Source organism: Melozone crissalis, unplaced genomic scaffold (assembly GCF_028551555.1).
Source record: "Melozone crissalis strain CALT ecotype California unplaced genomic scaffold, PUWL_Pcris_2 ptg000033l_1, whole genome shotgun sequence".
NCBI classification, from domain to species: Eukaryota; Metazoa; Chordata; class Aves; order Passeriformes; family Passerellidae; genus Melozone; species Melozone crissalis.
This window is the reverse complement of record NW_026535811.1, coordinates 12,372,252-12,393,372: the sequence shown is the minus strand read 5'-3', so window position 1 is coordinate 12,393,372 and position 21,121 is coordinate 12,372,252. Positions and strand designations below refer to the sequence as shown.

The following is a 21,121-nucleotide window of genomic DNA, read 5'->3' as shown; positions in this document are numbered from 1 at the left end:
CACCTTGTTCAAAAACACACACTGAGTCAGAAGAGGAGCATGCTGCACCATACCTTTGTCATTCCAGGTAAGTCCACAAGAGTCAGATTTACAACATTAGCTGAAAAAATCTTAAGATGAATGGGTTCAGGACTGATCCCCTAGAAATACATTAATAAGAAGTAATAATTACTGGCCTGGATTATTTAAATTCATCACATGAAAATCCAAAGGCTGTAGATTCATACTACAAAGACTTACTTTCACCACATACCTTAAAACACACAGCAAGGAAAAAAAGCCAACCATCTGTCAACCAATTTTTTTGTCTTTGTCAGCTGCCAGTTTTATAATTACATAAAGGCAGGTATGTAGAAAAACTAAAGCAAGTTTAACTGAAAGTTTATTTTTTGCACTTTTATTACAGAATCTTGAAGTAAAGCAACAATTCTCTGTCTTTCAGCTGAAGTAATTGTTCTCATGAACACAGTGAAAAAAATCTCAAGATAGTAAGAAGCATTCCCATGTTCTTCATTAGAACAGTTAAGTACTTTTCACTCCTGGGTGTTGAAACTCTTTAAGAAAGGTTTAAGCAGCAAGAAAATCAATAGCAAGACAACAGATGGACAGGACAGGATTTACCTTATTGTTTCCTGAAATCCTCTCTGTTTCATTTTCTATTTCCTGACGAATTTCATCAAAATCTGTATAGATCTGAAGGAAGAAAAAAAAGTTTAAAAATCAAAGACAGCATTCACTTACTTAACTGCAAAATAATGTTCTCCAATGGATGGTGAAAACGTCTCTAAGTATACAGAATATTTAAAAAACATGTAAGAATTACTAGTAGTCCTTTAATTGATGTAAACAGGAATGATCAGTGCTAAGAATTACAGAAATTGGTATTTAATCTGTTGACTAATTCTGTGAGATGGCAGTTATTAGCACTTATGACCAATGTCAGCCACAAGTTGTTAATTTGTGTCCACCTACAGAGAATTCCAAATACTTAATTCCATTCTGAGTCTGGTTGGAATCCTTTGGAGTTAATAAGCAACATGTAGCCTAAACCCCTTCTCATCCTGAAGAGGACAAAGGGCAGTTTCATATTCAAAATTTTCCACTCTTGTAAAAACTCTTCTCCTGCCACCAACCTAAAAAGGTTAGCATAGAGCTGTCCTTCCACTGATTCCCTCTATATTCCTCTCTAACTTCACTTCAATTTCTAGCATTGCCTAGAATGTGAGAAAATCACTTTAAAATAATAAACACTTGTATCATTTATCTGCCAACAAAAATATGACTGTCTTCAAGCAAAAATTAAGCTTTGACTCTTCCTGAGGTGCTGGGTTATCTCAGATTGTGCTCCTTCACCCTGATGCACATGAGGCTCTTTTTTCTTTCTCACAGCTTTCTAACAAACCTCTGAAGTAGCCAAATCTTCAATGGACTGAAATGACTTCTGCTTACACCTTGTCCTATGACATCCATTCTAATTTTGGCAATGCACAAAATAGAATAAACAACAAAATAACCCAAAAAGGACTATAATAACTCAGCAGAATCAACAACCACAAAACAGATATTTTAACATTTTATGTTTTCAAAAGTTTTCTACTCATAAAAAGCAACACAAAATCCTCAATATTCTGCCATGTAGTACAGCAGGTATAATAATACCAATAAACATCATCTCTTCAGGAAAGTCAAGGGAAGAGATAACAGAATGAAGTATATATCTGTTAACATATTTATGACACTGCTACTTCATCAAGAGAGTAAACATACCTTATTTTTGGTATGAAGAAATTTACCCCATTCTGCAGCATCTACCTCTGAAAACAAAAAATGGATACATGAGAAAAAAGTAGATTTTTCACTAACATTTTTTCCAAGGCCTGGTCATTGAAAACTGTGAGATTTTTTTCAAGCAGCAAAATAAAAATTAGTTAGCTTTCTACAATTAGGTGTTAAATAGCTCAGTATAAATAGATTTATGATTTTGTATACTGAAGCATTGCACCTCACTACCATGTCTAATTTGTCTCACACAAGGTCCACCTTCCTACCTATGACTGAGCTCATTATTTTTCTATCCTGCAATCTTTCAGAAATGGTCTTGTTCACTAAATATCAGCTTGTAACAGAAAACAAAAGAATTATTAGCAATAGCTTAAAAACCTGGGAAAGAAAAGGCTAGCATTTAGCATCTTTTTTTCTAAACCATGCAAGTGAGATCAAATTACAGCTGAAAGAAAAAGTTAGAAAAACCTGTAGAACTAAAAGCAAGCCAACAGAAAATACATAAGAATTCTGCATAATGAAAAAGCCTTAGGAGAACATGTCTCTTCCCAAATCTGTCAGGCACCAAACATCTTCACTCTTGTCAGTCACCACTGAGGTCCAGAATTACTTGGGGACTATGCAAGAGCAGTCCCAGAAACAGCAAAGGAGGTTTTGTTCAAATCCTGCTTTGTAGCACAGGCAGCAATCTGAGTTACACTGCAAGATATTCACATTTTCACTATTAGGTTTCCAAGTATTAGAGGCAAGTTCCATTTCCAATTTTTAGTTTGGAGTTATTTCCTCTGAGCTCCCTGACACAGCAATCTGCTCTACAAGAACTGTCTACAAGAACTCTGGCCCTTTGGCAAACACATGGTTTACCTACAATCAAGTAATCTTTCCAAACATTTTTTTCACTTAAGTTGAAATTTAAGAAAGTTGATCAAAGTTTTTTTTAAGGATTTGGGAATTAAAAGTGCAGGAAGTTCTATGAAGCAGCAACAGCACAGAAGAAAAGCAAAAATTATCTCATTCTAATGCAACAAGGTCAGAAAACTGAAAATCAATCAGATCACAAGACAGCAAAATAATCACCAGAGTAGCTGAAGTGTAAAAGGAAAAGTGTAATCAATCAACAATCAATCATGTGGCATGAAATGTATGTGATTAGTGTATATAAGCATGCACTTCAGGTGTAGGGAGAAAAAGCAAGTGGATAAAGGCAACCTTTAGCAAGGTGTCTTGAATTTTTCCATGTAGCAGGGTCTGCAGTTAAAGAGAAACAGCATTGAAAGGTGTTTAACATTTTTAATCATATTTAATATAGCATTGTATTCACTTTCAGTACCAGATTCTATTACAAAGAGCACAAATGCATGCAGACAGATGTGCATGCTATTCTAGTATTGATGAGAGTGTGTAACATATTAGCAATAGGCACAGAAGTATCACCTTAACTAAACACATAGAAATGATGCCTATAAATCAGATATTCTATACAACAAAGTTGACTTAATGATGATTATTATTGCCATACACTTAATTCTAATAGCCCAATGTATTTTCTTATTTGAGCACAGAAAACAGCACCACTGGGCTCCACAGAGCTGAACTTCTTTGGCAAAATATATTTCTCATAACTTACTCATAGGAAGAACCAGAAAGAGTAAAGAAACATTTATAATGTCATTGGAAGTAGTGTTACTGTATGGGAGGGAAATCTGGTGCTGTGCATCAATATTTTTAAGACTCAATTAAAGAATAACATCAGTTCTGAGACAGATTTAAGAAGAGACAACATATGCATTATCCTTCCCAACTTATAATTTTTCAAAGTAGTTATGGAAACTTCATTACAAAAAAAACACCCAACTTCTTACTGAGGAGTTGATGAATTTAAAACTCTATTTTCCTGTGATGCCTGGACAACACCCTGAAAGTACAAGCAGCAAAACAAAAATGGTAAAGATATTTTTGGTTTGGTACAAAATTCAGGTAGTACAACAATAATCAACTCAGTTGTTTCAACAGCTTAGTTCATTTGGAGAGTTGATGTTTTGCTCAGTCAAGGTGTATCATCCATACAAATATGATTCTGATGGATTGGATTTGTTCAGGAAAAATTTTTAAAACCAAACTTTCATCCCTACTGTTTTGCACAAGAGCAAGAAGGCACAAGAGCTATGGAGAAAACATCATCAGGAAAAAGCTTTTGTTTGTATTGGTTGGTAAATAGGCAAAATGACACACCAGCCTCCCAAGTAAGTGCAAAATGAAAGGGTTTCTCCATTCCAGGTTATTTAACAGGTTTTATTTACTGTTCAGAGGAAATAAAGTAAAATGCACATAGAGGAAGAAACTACAACATGTTCAGCATCGTATTGCTCATCTCCTCTTGAAAATTAAATCTAAGGGAGTAAAGAGAGGCCTCAAGCCAGGAAGAAAAATATACAGCAAGATACAAAGTGTTATATTATGAAAGAACTTCCAAGCACTCTCTGGTTATGTCCCTCCTTGGGAGATGATTTCCTTCTCAGACACTGTTTTAGCCTTAAATGATTCTCCTGCTGGTGCCATGGGAATTTGCAGCCAGGTACTAGCCTTAGTTCTATGTCTAAATAATTTTTTTCAGTATTATCTATAAGCTTCTTAAAATAAATATTAAAAAGACACACTTGGGTCAGAGACCCTGCATTTTAACTTGCTAACACCTATGGAAAAGTTTCCCAATAGATCCAATTTAATAGAAAGGAGCTTTTAGGAAAGGAGGAAGGATTTGCATTTCTCTAAAGGTAACAATGCTCAAGGCAAGGAGAAAGTGTTTTAGCTAGCCTACATTTAGCAACCCACTTTTCTGGTTTGCACAAAGAATGGTTTTTTTATCACTCATTTAACTGCTAAATCAGTCTTCCCTCAGTTATGTTACTTTTTGGAAGCTTTTCAGGCAATACCTTCAGAAGAATTAACCACCTGATTACACTAAAGATTAAATGCTAGATAAAAGTGTGACAAAATGACACTTTGGTCATGATGAAATCCAGTATTACACACTGTAAGAAATTACTAAAACAGCAGCCATTAAGAACAAACAGATTCTGCTTTTCCAAAAAAACCCCACCACATCTTGTGAATCAAGCAAGTCTATATTTTTCTTGTTTTCCATATCCTGTAGTAAGACCTGCAAACCTTAATTAATTCCCAGGAAAACCACATATATATATCTTGATTTTTCTCAGGACTGCCCTCCACCAAATTGTACTTGTTATGTCCTACTCTAGAACACTCCTTTAAGAAGCTCAGTAAAATACATGAATAACTGAAGTCAGTAATCTTTGTACCTCCTCTCTAAAGCAATAGAAATGTTACTCACTTCCAATGGGAGAAGCTGCTGGGAGTCATAAAAGGCCACCACCACAGAGGATTTCCAGCAGCATGGCAATGAGAACTTCCCAAATACTAACTGTTGTACCATTTTCCCATCCTTTACACCAACTAGACTGCAAGCACTTTTGGGTAAAGCTCTTCCTCTCTCTAGTGCTTCTACAAAGCCAAGCCCAATGAAGCAGGCCACACTGTTTGGGAGCTAGGGGTAAGAGATTCCTATCTGAAGTAGAGAGCAAAAGGCTAACAAAACAATGTTCATTTATCAAGCAATGGATCTGTATTAATTATTCCTGTGCCCTGTATTAATTCTGTCTGCTCAGAATTTGAACAATGTTCAGTTTCTTATCTTGGAACAAATGAAGAAAAGGAACCTTTAAGCATTTACTACTTGGCCACTGGTATGGTCTCGCTGAGTTTCCATTTCTGAAGTACCATTATAGGTTTTCACTGCAAGGCCAATTTAATAATTCACAAGACCAGCCCAGTTCTCTGATAAGTGCTGCTTCTCTTGCAATTTGATCAGAGAACACCACAGTGTGGTATCATCACATCAAACACACCATATGTGCTGAATCACTAGAGGCCAACAACAAACAGCAAAAGCATGAGGAGAACATTTCCTTCCCATCAAACTACACACATTCTCTGTAGAATATACAGATCAGCCTGTTATAAAAATAGAGAACTTCCCATTCAATGGAAAATTTATCTTTGGTATTCTCTGACTTTCTTGATTTATTGCACACAGTACAAAGGGTATTACTTGTCCCTCCCTAAGTGAACAGCAGAGCAGTCAAAAGTGCTTTGTGTTAAAAACTGGGAAGCTTTCTGGATGCCAACATTCCAAAAGAGGTAAAATTAAAGCTTGTAAGAACCACAGAGTAGCAGCTATTTTGAAATGGCTGTGTTAATATACAATACCAGTAGAGCAAGCACTATGATGGACACAGGTGACAATCACAAAACAGAAGTCAAAAGAGAAGAGGGAGTTGTACAAAACCATCTGTGTGCACAGAGAGTTCAATGCCAGCATTCAGAGCAGCATGCCAAGACTGATACTCTCTTGTCCAATGTTCATCTTGTAAAGAAATCCCTCATCTGGATAAAATCCTTTTCTGCAAGACTATTTTCCTCTGGGAAATCCCAAATCCCTCTTCAACCCTACCTCAACACCCACCTCATTACAGATAAAGTTACCTCTAAAAATAGACCTCTAATGGCACTTATTACAATGCTGTACAGCACAGCCAGGATAAGAGGTTGTCATCTTTTTTCTTCCCAAGCTACTTGATCCCAGCTTCTCAGATGTAACACCACAATCTGAACATAAGCTAGACCAGATCAGTGACAACACCATTTAGACCACAATTTGCCTGAATTCTGGAGAGAAGACACTTCAAACTCAATTGGTAAATCATAATGTCTGTTCTTATCAAATGCCTGTTCTTACCAAACAAGCCCACATCTCTCTCAGAAGAACAAGATGAGATTATAACATTAACATCTTACATATTGATTGTTTTCCCCGAAAAAATCTAACTGGGCATCATAAATAATAATTTAGCTCAACATCCCTATTAATTTTTAATTTAAAATCCAAATTCCCAAATGAAATGCAACCTAAAACAAAATGGCTCTGCCCTGACTCAGAATACTCCAATTACAAAACCTCCTTTTACACCTGTAAAGTAGCAAAGAAGAGCAAAATACTATTTTACCCTACAACTCAGAATCCAAGCATTCTGAGAAGTTCTAGGAATACCAACTATACACTGCACAGTACAAGCAATGTAAAACTGCATGTAAAGACATCAAATGTGCCATTTCTAAAAGTTGCACAGAGATTGAATTCTCCATCCTTCAAGGTTTTCAGATAAAGCAAATAAAATCCAGAGAAACCTGGTCTGGGCTTCAGAACTGGCCCTATTTTGAGGAGATTGGGCTAGAGGTCTCCCGAAATAACTTCCAGCCTGAATTGCCCCTACAATTTTTCACAAGGTTAGCATGTTAATTGTTATGAACCCTGTGTTCTCTGCTTGTGACAGTGATTAAGATTGGAGTTTAAACCTTTCAAACAGCACAATACAAGTAACTGTCCTTCAGAAATCAAAGGCCATAAACAATACAGGAAAATAAATAAAGAACATCTGATCCCTTGACTTACTATTGGTAGAAACAAATTAAGAAAAATTTGAACACAATGAGAATTAATATTTATAGTCTCAAATTTATGCCAGCAAAAGCCTGTGCAGTTGTTAGTGTCTACATAAAAAAACCTAAGATTTATCTTACAATCAGGTGGATATGCCCCTGCTGCTCCTAATCAGGAGCATTAGTTGGTATAAAATGAGCATTGAAACTCCCAAGGGACAACTGAGATCACTTTCTTGATCTGCTGAAGGATAAAACAGAAGCAGTGCAGAAGACAAGCTTCAAAGTAAAAACCACAGAACATTTAAAATGCCCTGCTTGATGCACTTGAAGTCTCTCAGCGCAAGCCAGTAGGGTGGCATGTGTAAGCTACAGAACTTGGCAGTTCAATTCTGTTTGCACCTACCACAAGTTTGTTTTCATTTCTTCAGAACTTCAGAACCTATTTCCTACCCTCCTTCTAAAACTTCTCATACTCATCACCCCTTCAATGAAATACCTTATATAAACTGCAAAAGGGGAGGGGATAAAAAACACACATAAGAAAATCGTGTTCTCTACACTCCAGACAATTATCTTTACAAGTGAAATGCCATTTTTCTCTACAGAAATTCCCAAGAACAGATAAGATTAAAAAATTAAAGGTATTTTGACTATCCAAAAGATTTTGACTTCATGACATTTGCTAAATAGAAAAAACAGATGTGACAACAGCTGTGTTTTCTTCCAAGCAAATTTTAAAAAGCATCCTAGAGTTTTAAGATTACAGCGATTGATTTTTTTGTTGCAAAGGACAGGAAAGAGTTTAATAAAAAGGCAGAACACATTGTTGGATCACACTCACCATTTTCATCGCCAGCTCCTTTGCGGCCATCCTCTGGGGAAACGTGCACCAGCTGCAGGATGAGGGGTCTCCGGGTGACAACTCCAGTCCCTCGTGGGAGCAGGTCCCTCCCCACAAGACTTTCCAACACAGAACTTTTTCCACTGCTCTGCAAAGTGGAATACAGCTACATTACTTTCTGAGACATGAAAATGCTGTGATGTTTTAGTTTGCTTTCATCTGCCTTGTCCTCTGCTACAGAGGAGCATGGGACAGACTGCCTGCAGACAGAGCAGTGCCACTGCACAGGCACTGAGGGACACAGGTCTGCTACAGGCCAGGAACTGTCTAAACCTGCTTGAGATACTCAGAACAGGTTTCTGTCTACATGGTCTGTCCCATGGCTTTTATCTCTTAAAGTCAAACTAAACTCACAGTGGGTTTCAAAACAATTAATCTCCTATTTAACATTTTCTACCACAAGCATCAAACTCTCCAGAAACACTTCTGGAAACAAATGCTTTTCTTTATAATGCTCAGAAAGAAATTTGATGTCTTGTCCTATGTCATGTTCTAACATCTTGAAGTAAAACTGCTGCGTAAACTGAGGAATTTAACCTTCAGGTAGTATTTGTAAGAATTGACAAGAGCTGGCTCTATTGACACCAGCAGCAGCCATTACACAAACATATATGAACTATGTATACCTGAGTACACAGGCTGCTACAATGTTGTATTCCTTTCAGTTTGAGGTTTGGTGGGATGGGGGAGTTTGTTTGGGGTTTTTTTTTTGGTTGGTTTTTGGGGTTTGTTTGGTTTTGTGGGTTTTTTTGGGTTTTTTTTGTTTTGTTTTTTTAAAATCATATATTGCATCAGCTTGGTAAGTACAGACATTGTTTTATACCCTAAACATAGAAACAAACATTGTTTCATGGCATCCCGCTCTCTCTCTCTATATATATATTTAAGTATTTACATAACAACAAACCGTAAAAAGTTGGTTTTTTACAGTTAGAACATTTTAAATATAGGCTCTCAAAGAATACAGTTGTTTTCTACAGCCTTTTAAAAGGCTGTGTAATTACAAATATTCTTTGAGAGACTACATTTAAAAGGTTCTCCTGCAGAACTTTTGTGTAAGATGCACAACCAGTCCAACAGCAGCTGTGAAAACCTTGGTCTTAAAAGTGATTCCAGACAAAAACCATGTTAAAACTAATAATAAAAAATAGACACATATATGCCAACATAATACTCAATCTGATTGAGAAGATTTTGTCTTTTTAATAACACTGTATTGAACTCTTTCAATTTTCTGCAGCTCTAAGTCTACATAGCGATGCCATGAGAAAACCTACTCTGACAGCCATTGCCACCACCTAGGAAATATTTCTGTCTTAATGCAACTACCAGACAATTCTCTTGTCAAAAAACAAACAAACAAGAAAACAAAACCAAAAAAGGAAACCAACAGATGCTTCTGACAGCTGGAATGTGCATTATGTAACTGCTACAGAACCTCCACTCAGCCTACCAGTTCTGAAGTAACAGATTTGAGACTTCGAGCAAATTATGAGTATATAAAGTAGCATATTCACGGATGAATATCCTTAAATCTCACAAATTTAGTGACATTAAGTGACTTTTCTAAAACTGAAAAATAGGTTAGAGGTCAAGCAACATGTTACTATCAGACAGTACATTTCTACTAGTGCAGTAAAACAAGACACAAATATATTATATGAGAGCTTTAAAACATACTGAAATAGAGCTTGTATGCAAAAAGACAAAATAAATATTAAAATACAAGGCCAAACTCCTATAAAGTTTGAACAGCAACAAATGAAGCCTTCTTTTATTGTACCACTTTATTGTATAGGCTTTATGACCCAGAAAAAAAAGATGCTTTATCAAAAATATCATTTGTCTCAATAGGTAAATAACACACCAATGCAGATTATGTGTATTATTCAAAGTAAATCTAAATCACATTTGACAGCAGTGAGATCAATGATCAATGATTTAGAAATACTTGGAAAAAGAGCAGGGTCAAACAGAAATGCAGCCTTTTTAAGATTTGGTTTTCCTTCAAAAGACTCCCATGAAAGTTATTAATAATTTTCTTCAACTGTCCTTCCCCAAATCAGCTTTGGGCACCTTCCCTGCAAGCAGCTTGTAACAGACCATTGGGCACTGAACTCTTATCAAATAACTTAAGAACAACCTGACAAGAGCATGAACTAGGTCTGCAAGCCTCCCTGAGCAAGTTCCTGGTCTGGCCCACTTCTGAAGAACTACTGATATTATAGACTGTGAAAAAACAAACTTCACAGAGACAAATAACAAAACACTGCTCAACAAACTTACTTAAAACAAGTGAAATGCCTAACCAAAAAAATGAGAGATGATAAAGGCTCATCTTCTGCATTGGAAAAAAAAACCCAAAACAAAAAAAAAAAAAGGCCAGTGCTTCATTTATTAAAAATATTTCAAATATTAAGAGGCATCTGGATGTGTGGATGTGGCACTTGGGGATATGGCTTAGGGGTGATGTTTCTGGGTTGATGGTTGGACTAGATGATCTTGAAGGTCTCTTCCAATCTTGAGGATTCTGTGGTCTCCTGAGCAAGATTTTCTTAGGCATGGGGAAAATGATAACTCAGTCTCACAAGGCTGGAGATCAGATTTAGATGAAGTGGCTTCTCATGAACATATAATCCAAGCACATAAGGGATAGTAACAAATAGCAGGAATCCTTTTCAACAACCTCACCACAAAGGAAACCAAAATCCATGGACAAGCTGCTGCACACTGTTGCTCTTCAGCCTTTCCAAAGGAGGGGGAATGCAGGAAGCTAAATTGGGTACACCAAGCTCTGTACAGCAGCAAACCACTGTGCCTTACACCAGCCCCAGTTACCTCTGGATGGGGAAGGAACAATCTGGATCCTCTGCAAACACACTAAATGAAACATTGCAGTGCTCCCTGCATCAGGAAATTCTTGCAAATTGCATTACACTCCCAACTAAAGCAATCTGCTGCTGGAATACAATTATCTAATGACGCACTTCTTAATCTGGACTCCTCAGCATCCATTACCAAGAACTGTCTGGGAACACGGTGCAGAAAGCAGCAAACACAAAGCTGATCTTGTTCTGCCGGTGAGGGGGAAGCAAGGGATGTGGGTCTAAAGTCAGTTCAGCCAGTCCTTCACAGAACAGATGTAGACAGACACTAACACTGATAACCAAAGGAATTTTAAGGAACGAGTCTGCAGAAGTACCACACTTGTTTTGTCATCGCATTAAAATGCTCGTCGCAATTTTAAGCATGAACTGAAATAAATTCATTTCATGATGGCTCAAAAAAAGCATTAATAAACTAACTTTTAGATTTTCCCTCTGGACACCAATATCTGATCCTAATTTGAAATATCTACTAGCTGTGATATCTAGAGGAACTTAATAGAGGCTGCTCAGAAAAAAGCGGGGTGGGGGGCAAATACAGGAACATCTTGTGTCACTTCTCTAACCTTTGTGTCAAACTACCATGGCTGAGTGTATTACACTCTGCTCTGCCAACCACCATTAATTTCACAGAGAAACACCTGTGTCTGGTGGATGGTCAAACCAATTGCCCCCAAAACACTAAGAGAAATAGAGATGATGCACACAGGACTTCAGTATTTTATATTCTATGTACTGTCAGAGTGTATTGAAACCTTACCAGCAGTCTCACTGCCTCTGTAACACCTGTTACAAACACCTCTGTATGTTCATCTCTGGTTTAGATTAACCTGAAGATGATGTTAACAATCAAGGATGAAGGGCAGTCACTGGGAAACAATTGTGCACTTACCCTCCCAAACTAAAAAGCTGTGAGCTGTAAGAATTGTGATCCACTCCAAATAACCAGCACCTCTACTTTTAAAGTCCTCATGGGGTTGCTTTGCTTCCCATCCTTCATTTCTTCTTTACTTATCTCTGCATGGTTCAACTGTGCACACTGAAGTATCAAAAGGCATTTGCTCCCAACCATTACACTAACTCTTAAGAGAAAATGTGGGTTACAATCTGCTGCATTACAAACCACAGTTTTAGGAATTCAGAACACACAGCAAGTGCATGATTTTATAATTGTCCAGCTTCATTAACAGCCAGAGATGTTACTTCCAAAAACACTTTAGGGCTGTTGACAAGTCAGATGGAAGAGACTCCATCTGGAAAATGCTGAAGCAACACTCTGAACAACCATTCAAATTCACCCCATCCTATTTACTTCATTGGCTTTCTTACTCTATTTCCAAATCCTCATTAGCGTTACTATTTTAGGAGTCGTGTTCCTTACACCAAACAGAATGCAAAGATGTTTTCTCCATATCAAAAAAAAAAAACCCTGACCCAATCCTCTTGCAGCACTGAGTTATTCTCCATTTTTAAACCCTGCCTACAGGGACAAAGGCCTAGAAGACCCTAGAAGGGCAAAGAAAGGATCCAGCACCTCAGCACTGTCCATATTCACTGTCCCTGGATCACATGTCACAGACAGCAGGAAGCCTTTATTTCCCTATTTCTCTTTTTCCTTAACTCCTGATCCAGTGCTGGAAGTTCCTGCTGCCTTTGATGCCCTTACCACTAACAGTGGCTTTCTCAATACCATCTCTGCCTATACAGGCAGGATTTTTATACCCCTGAGCAAGCTTGTCCTTGTTTCCACCTCCTGCACGAGTGTGCTGTGCTGAGGCTGAGTCATGAGCTCCCTCAATTCTGCTCTCCTTAAACCTCCACTCATTCTCCCAAGCAAGTGGAAGGAGTACTGCTTTGTGCTCCATGGGGCTGTCCTTAAAGGAATGCCAGGTCCCTTGTGATTCACTGTCCTTTAGCTCACAGGGTCTCACCAATTGGCTCAGTAAATAAGCAAAGTCTGATCTTACTCTTCTGAAGCTCATGAAGCAAGCAGGCAAATTAACACAAGGCCCACCTGGAGTCCCACTGATGCACAAGAACCAAATTTCTCACAGTCACTTCCTTGGATTGGTAACTGTTGTGTATTTCAAGTATTATTAAAATGATAATGGACTTGAATCAGCTGCAACAAACTTCAAGTCATCTTACAAGAATCTCCTGCCTTCCTTTGTCTATCTCTAGACTTCATAAAGTCTTTGTCCTCCACATCTGTGGGGAAAAAGCCTTGTTGAGGAAACACGTCCAATAAACTACTGAAAAACTTTCAAACCAAAAATTAGTTGAAAGGAGTGTAAAATTTAGCTCATTGCTTTAGAACAGGGCAAATGGATAAGTTTTTTTACTATTTCATGCAATAGGGAAAAAAATGCAAAGAACTCCTGCAACACAACACAGACTTTTTATAGGAGAGCACTAAGAAAATAGAGGCAGTGATGTCAGAATTCCCTGACTTTTGGAGTGACACAATACAAACATTCAAGTAAGGAGCTGTGAAGAAAGAGAAACTTCTCAATGAGACATACTAACTCCTGAGGAGTTCTCTATTAAGGAAAGCAATGCATCTGGGATGGAATGGTGGCAATGCTGCAGTTTCTGTCATACAAGAAGTACAAAAGTCCTGCTCTCAGCAATCTGTACACACAGAATTTCCTAAATTTTCATTCTATCATTGGGAAATAAAATCACTTGTGCTGGGATGTCATCCACACACTGGTGCTTTAAAAAGTTACTTGCAGTAGCCATTCTAGAAGAGTTCAGCCTGCTATAACTAAAGAACAGCAATATTTCTTTTTCTTTCCTTATTTTGCAAATACAAATTATTCTGGAATACAAGGTGAGTACACATGTAGTTTCACAGCAGTTCCACAAAGGAACTGCTTTAGCTGGAACAGATAACAAAATTTTCCTATTCAAACTAGGAATGCCCCAAGCTAGGCTGGCTCTAAGCAGCTAAAAAATTTAAAAATTTATTTACTAATCAAAAAAGAATGTTAAAGCTATAAGCAGGCCAAATGGATTATTTTAAGACATTGTTTGAAACAAAGTAACACTTCTAAAAGATGCAGAAGAAACGAGAGGCTGATCCCAACTTGAGGAAGCAGTAAAACCAGCATAATGCACTGCTCATTGTTGCAAAATACATGCAAGATCTTGTCCAGACTACAAGACTCTTGTTCCTGCAGGGCATTCCCCATTTACTTGAATAAAGAGCTCCTGAGTAAGTCATGGAGAGATGCAAAGTCACAGGAACTACCTCCACATAAAGCAGCTTATGCACCAGCAGTAAAGAACTGACACAGCTCAGTCCAAACTCTTCAGAAATCCTGCATTTACACCATATCTAACTGCAGACAAGTGCTAAACAGCAAACACAGCAATGATTAGCAGATGTTTTCTTCCTCAGTACATCAATTCCCAAAGCCCTCCAATAATTCACTTAAGAAAAAAAAAATGCCTCATCTAAGTAGAAACAAATTCCAGGCTCTCAGTTACATCATGGAACTGTGGTATTTGAAGATTCACATTGGCAAGCCAGATACCCTGACCTCACACACTGCTGTGGATACTGCTATATTCATGACTTGCAGTAAAGTAAATCAAAACAAAACCAACCTGCATATTCAAATTTTAAAAGCTCTAAACAACAGTACTATTAAAACAAACCCAAACCCCAAATCTTTAAGTTAGTCAACCTTCTGGCTACTATACAAACAAATATTTTCCAAGAGCTACACAGGCATTTTCTCTCCAGATTGTGAAAATCAAATGCCTGTGCTGTTTTAATTCTCTTCCCCTCCATCTTCCTGAAAATATGTTTTCTTTGCACTGTGCCCCCTGGACAACACACAAGATTCACCTGGTCTAATTAAAACACCAGTTTTCCAAGGAAAACAATTGCCAATCACAAGATGAACAGAACAGGGCCCTTGCAGTAAAGCATCAAAACAAAACAAAGCACACAAACAAAACAAGAAAAGGGAAGCACAAGACTTCTTTATCCACATCCTTCTACAACTGTGAATTCTGTGCAGACTCTCCACTCTTCCAAAATAACCAGGCATTTGCAAACCATGAAATTAATATCCTCTACATGGTGTTTAATAGTGTTCTCATATTAAGAATCATAAAATGCAGGATCAAGTTATTAGATCTATAGTTTTATTTTAATTCACATGAAGTCTACAGATAAAAACAGTGAAAATGCCATCCTTTCAATCACAGCACCCAAAAAGTTCAGCTGTTGAGAAACACAGGGAGCCCATCAGAGAAAAGAAACAGCACAACACTAAATGTTGTTTGCACTGTATCACATCAGCAGCAACATTTCTATTATGTCTGGTAAATGCAAATAGCTAATTAATGTCAGCCCCACTTTGCTGCCTGTCTGAAACAAACACAACAGTCAGGGCATGACTTGACAGGAGCAAAGGATGGCAAAAAAAGGAAAACAGTTACGCCCAAAACCAGGGACTGTAAATGTCAGATGTGAAAACAAAGAAAAAAAAAACCAAATGAAATCAGGAAGTTTGCAAAACATTTGGGAGAAAAAAACAAACTGTCCCCAGCCAGCATGGAAGCAATGCTCTGGTTACATCCTCTATTCCAATGTAGATACAAATGGGGTTTTGCATCTGCTTGAATTGCTTGAAAGATCCTTGGACAAAACAACAAAAACAAAACCCCACAAAAATCAAACCAACCCAGCAAGAGAGGAGGGAGGAAGACACAGCTGTGCCTGGCATGGGGCTTTCCTCCTTGCTTGGTACAAACTGGAGTTTCCTTCACCTCAACCTGGCTTTTTGCCAACACTGAATGAGCTCAGTGGTTGGAATTTCTGTTCCCCTGCCAGGGAGTCACAGAAGCTCTGCAGAACACCTGAAGCTCCAGCCAAAGGTGCCAGTCTCTCTCAGACAGGATCCTTTGATAGCATCTGCTGGATTCATCTCCTCATCCCACTAGCCAGGGCTGTACAACACCTTCCCACTGCTGTCAAATTCTTAACAGCCAAATCAGCATTCTTCCAACTATTTATCTTACCAGAACATAAATTTATACACGTCCACGTGCTCAGGCTGTGACCTCACATCAAGAAACCTTCCACCTTACAATAAAAAGTGGTTTAGCATCAGCATCAAGCACACTTACACCAAACAGTAAAAACAAAAGGAATAAATGTAATGCTTATCTGTGAGGCAATCTCAGGGGAACATCCAAGATAATGGATTTATTCATTAATAAATACTGTAAACTACACCTCCCCATTTAGTCACAAAATGACATTGAGCAAAAGTGCTCCATAAATGTACACGTGAAAGGTCCCTCCAAAATCTCACCTGTCAATTCCATCACTTGCTACATCAATTTCACTGCGATATCTCCACTTCAAACTACCAAGTGCAAATAAAGCCCACAAGGTGTTTTTATAATGTTAGTATTAGAAGAATTTTGCTACAAAGCTGACACCAAAGTTTGTATAAAACTAGGTTGATGACTACTAAAAGCCCCAGACATATTCCAGGAATTAATGGCACAAAAAATAAAGACAATTCATTTTTACCTATTTCTAGGCAGGCATTTTGTTGTCTGGCTGGTTTTCTTAAATTTCTTCTAAATTTTATGATCACTTTGGTACTGTAGGCATTTAATTTTTGTGATACCACCTATCCACACAAAAGGCCATAATTAACCAAATCACTTTTCATCCCTTTGCCTCTTTACTGTAGTTTTAATGTGCTTACTTGAGGCACTTCAATACCACCTTGTTATCCCTTAAAATACAGAGCATAAAGCATTTGTATAAACCAGAACACTGAGTGTTACAACATTACTGAACTCATATTTTTATATCATATCCCTAACCTGGACACTTTTTTTTTTTTTTGCAATTCAGTCATACAGTTCTAAAAATGGAACTGGAATACTGAATTGGGGAAAAAATAGAACACCTATCTGGAAATGGCAGAAAAACCCTGAAATAGTGAAGAAAAATTGACAGTCTGAAGGTGTCCTCTGAGTTCTACCAGCACAGTCCCCAGTTTTCTTAAATGACCCTGTACTAGGATACAAAAATAACTTACACAATATTTATGGGGAGAATGAGAAGGAATTCTCATATGACTGAATGGCAGGAAAACCACTACAAGTGCAGGAGGCCATCTATATGTGCAAAATTTACTGAGAAACAATTCACAATTAGCACCAAAACGTATCTAGAAAGGGGAAAAATTAAAATATTTCAATTGCTCAGGGCACAAGGGAGGTAGGAAATGAATCCCAAACAACAGAGGTGGGGGAAAGGGAACATGAGAAATACAATTAAGCCTTATAAACAGCTTCTAGTCCTAAATACTCTAGAAAATAAAGAATCAACTTAATGCACAGAATGAAGAGCAGAGAAAGACAAGCACAAAAAAACAAAAGGGTAGAGAAGAAAGAGAAAAATAAACAGAAAACTACTTCAAAAAGCATTTTTCCTCTCCTTGCTGAATATATAAAAAGGTCATTTAAAAAAAGCAAGTGGCAAATTGGAAGCAAAAAAGCATAACTCAATTAACAGAATTACAAAATCTGAAATGGCAGCATTTGCTTCCTTCAAGAAAAAAGGAGGTGAAAAATCCCAGACTGTTTATTGTGAATATTATTCACAGACAAAAAAGCAAAGACAGCATATGCCAGTGGGCTACAGATACATCAGCTGTGTGAACAAACTTAAAGGCCACACAGCACTTCACAAAGAAACAAGACTGTCTAAAAGACACATGTGAAAAAAAGGAAAAAAGCTACCAGCAAGAAAAATATCAGCTCTAAGGCCATATCTGACACAGCTCTAGAAATCTGGTCTCCAATAAACTAACTCCAAATTGACAGACTAATAATATTTTATTTAAACTAAACTAATTGCATAAAACAACCATCTACGGAATTATTATGTCAGTAAAGACATTTTTTTCTTCCAACAACCCTGACTAAAACAAAAACACCCCAAAATACAGCTTGCTAAATATTTTGCTAGATATTTTTCTGGAGTCCATAGAGGACTTTGTTTTGGCATGATAGGAAATTTCATGCTAATTCAAGGGGGCTTATAAATAATATGGATGCAGCACTGGATATTGATACTGATGGGGAGACTACTGAAGGCAAACATGTCAATGCTGTTTTAACTCTCAGTATTTACTTATGGAAAGTACTTACACCTAGGAAAAGATAACTGGGACAGAGTTGTTGAAAAGTAGTTTTAAAAAATGCCACTTCATGAAGTGAAACTGGAAAAAATACTTTTCTAATCTTACAGAGAAAAATGCCATGGCATTTACACATACAGCTGGTGTTTTAAGATATCAATAAAAACCCTGAGTATAGTGTGCTCGGTATTGAAGTCTTTGGTGAGCAAGCTACTGTCAAGGAGCACAGCCGTTTCAATACCCATTTAAATTTCACAGAAACAAAATGAGAGATCCATGAGCTTCAAATCTTAGCTTCATCTTCCCCTCCCTTGTGACTGATGCAGCTCTGGTCAGGCCTATTCAGCTGCCAAAAGTTCTGGTGTAGAGCAGCATCCCATCTGACGAGATAGGAGCGGCCCTGAGCTATCTGGAGCCCAGCAGCATTACCAGCTCACTCGCACGTGTTGCAACTGTTGCAGCCAGCCAACAGCCGCCGGCCTCGCCTCTCACCTCCACCCCCGTCACCAGCTCACACAAAGCGTCCGAACGGCACAAGAAGGAAAGGACATCCATTCATGCCCGCACGATGCCGTCCCGCTAGCACATCCCTTCTGCTCGGCCTCGCTGCCCAAGAAGGGAAGCCAGGAACCGGGTGCGATGGCGGCCGCCGCTCCCCGGCTCCCCGACACCGCCCGCATCCCCTCGGTGGTTCGGGAGCACTGGCCCTGCCCGCAGCCCCGCGGAGCTCCCGGGCCGCTCCAAGCGCTCCGGAGCGGCGCCCAAGGGCGGCGGGCGGGCGGCGCTCCCAGCGCAGCCGGGGCTGAGGCAGCGGAGCGGCCGAGGGCGTGCGGGGGGAACGCGGGCACCGAGGGCGCCCCGCCCGCCCTCGCCCGCCGCGTCCCCCCGTGCCCTTGGCGGAGGCAGCCGCGGCTCAGCGGCGGCGGAAGCGCCACGGACAGCCCGAGCTCGCCCTCGGGGCGGGGAACGCCCGCGCCCCCGGCCCGGCCCGCCTCACCTGCGTGCCCACCACCACGATCTGCGGCAGCTGGATGATGTCGGCCCCCACCGTGTTGAACACGTCCTGCAGCTTGTTGATGACGGGGATCAGCGCCTCCATAGCGGCGGGCGAAGGGACGGGGCGGGCGAGGCGTCGGCGGGCGATGGACGCGACGGGCACCGGCGGCTCCCTCAGCCGCCCCCTGCGCCTGCCGCCATCGGCGCCGGCCCCCGCGCACGGCCCGGCCCCCGGCAGCCCCTGCGCGCCCGCCGCGCGTACGGGCGTCGCCGCCGGGGCACCATGGGAGTTGTAGGCCGTGGGGCTGAGGGGCCCCGCCCGGGCCGCGCCCTGCTCGGACGGCGCCAGTCTTGTATCGCAAAAACTGCCCGGTTTTATTACACAGAATCAGCGAGGCTGGAAAAGAGCTCTGGGATACTTGGGTGCAGCCTGTGATTGAACACCCGCATGTCAACCAAACCGAGGCACTGAGTGCTACCTCCAGTCCTGCCTCAAACACTCCCAGGGACGGTGGCTCCAGCACCTCCCATTCCAATGCACAATCACTCCTCCTGTGAACAAATTTTTCCTCATGTGAAAAATGCATGTTATATGGTTCTATGCAGATATTTACTATATGTAGTGTGTTGTATTGATTAGTAGCGCTGTATTCACATTTTAATAGTATGGTAAATGTAGTTTTGTAATTTGTTGTTGTGTAGTTAAAATGGAACTGTTGTACTTTAAATAGAAACTATGTATGTGGGATATTTTTTAAAAAGAGGAATGAGCTACTCACACTGAGATAGCAGCCACAGGACACCTAAATCTTTCAGAGAAAAAGAATTTATTGCTCCCTTATCAGAAGAATCTAACTTCTTCCTGCCTTGCTCAGCCCTGAAGACACTGTCAGGATTCAGAGGAAGAAGTTGACCCTGACCAGACAGAATCCTTTGTTTGAATTGAATTTATGCATCATGTATGAGATGTATGAATATGCAATGGGCTGTTGCTTTTAAGGGTTAATCCTCTGTTAATTTGTGTCCTCTTTCGGGATTATTTTGCCCAGAAAGAGGCACCTGGACTGTCCATAACTCTTTGTTTTTATTGTCTTGTATTGTCCCAACCTAATTGTTCAAATTTTTATTACTCTAATTATATTACTATTTTTATAACCATTTTATTACTATTAAACTTTTAAATTTTTAACAACAAGTGATTGGCGTTTTTTCACAAGGTATAATGGAGGTCATTTCTGGGGAAGAACAGACCTGGAGATCTGCTCCTGTGAAGTGCACAGTGAAAGGAATATTTTTCCATTTCTGTTCACATATTGAGGATTGCAATAGACACATGTGGAACAGCTATATTTATTCTGTTTGCTTTCTTGGGGATGTGTATATTTTTTGCTGCAAGGCTCTTGGATAATCATCTGAAATTCTGTAACCTAGATGTGTAATAAGAGGTTAGGTTGAGGTGTCTTAGGAAGTGGGAAACTGTGTGAGATCTAATACTCAGCTGTGTTATAAAAAGAGATAGAATGAAACCAGAGGATGACTTGTGATGCAAGATCACAACAAATAAGCTGTCTCATCTTCAAATGTCTTTCCTTTGAGTGGATTTTCTGAAAGATAAATTATGAATATGCTGACACTGGGTTAATTTGGACTTTGTTCTTTCTTGTAAGCAACAGAATAAAAAGGCTTCTGAAAGTTTCAAGTTTTGGATGGCATTAGAATTCTTATTCTTGTTCTGTACAAATTAGTCTTTTGCAGTCTTCATGTCTTGAACACTCAAATGTCAATGGAAAGAACAAGGATATGTGTTCTTATTTGTACATCTTTTCAACAAAGTTTCTCATTCTTGGCTGAGG

At 39.2% G+C, this 21,121-nt stretch overlaps 1 protein-coding gene across 2 annotated transcripts in view; it reads right to left on the bottom strand.

The window, feature by feature from the left end:
- DNM1L (dynamin 1 like) overlaps positions 1-19,472 on the bottom strand; it is a 36,222-nt gene extending 16,750 nt beyond the window's left edge. The window contains exons 1-6 of one of the 2 annotated variants that reach the window (XM_054281919.1): positions 19,270-19,472; positions 8,144-8,291; positions 2,992-3,030; positions 1,768-1,814; positions 622-693; positions 54-140 (exon numbers count right to left, since the gene is read on the bottom strand). In XM_054281919.1, the coding sequence (XP_054137894.1) occupies positions 54-140; positions 622-693; positions 1,768-1,814; positions 2,992-3,030; positions 8,144-8,291; positions 19,270-19,371 (495 nt within the window). In that variant the 5' untranslated portion in view covers positions 19,372-19,472. The remainder of the gene's footprint in view (positions 1-53; positions 141-621; positions 694-1,767; positions 1,815-2,991; positions 3,031-8,143; positions 8,292-19,269) is intronic. The other variant, XM_054281920.1, reaches the window with a different exon arrangement.
- Positions 19,473-21,121: the final 1,649 nt, after the last annotated feature.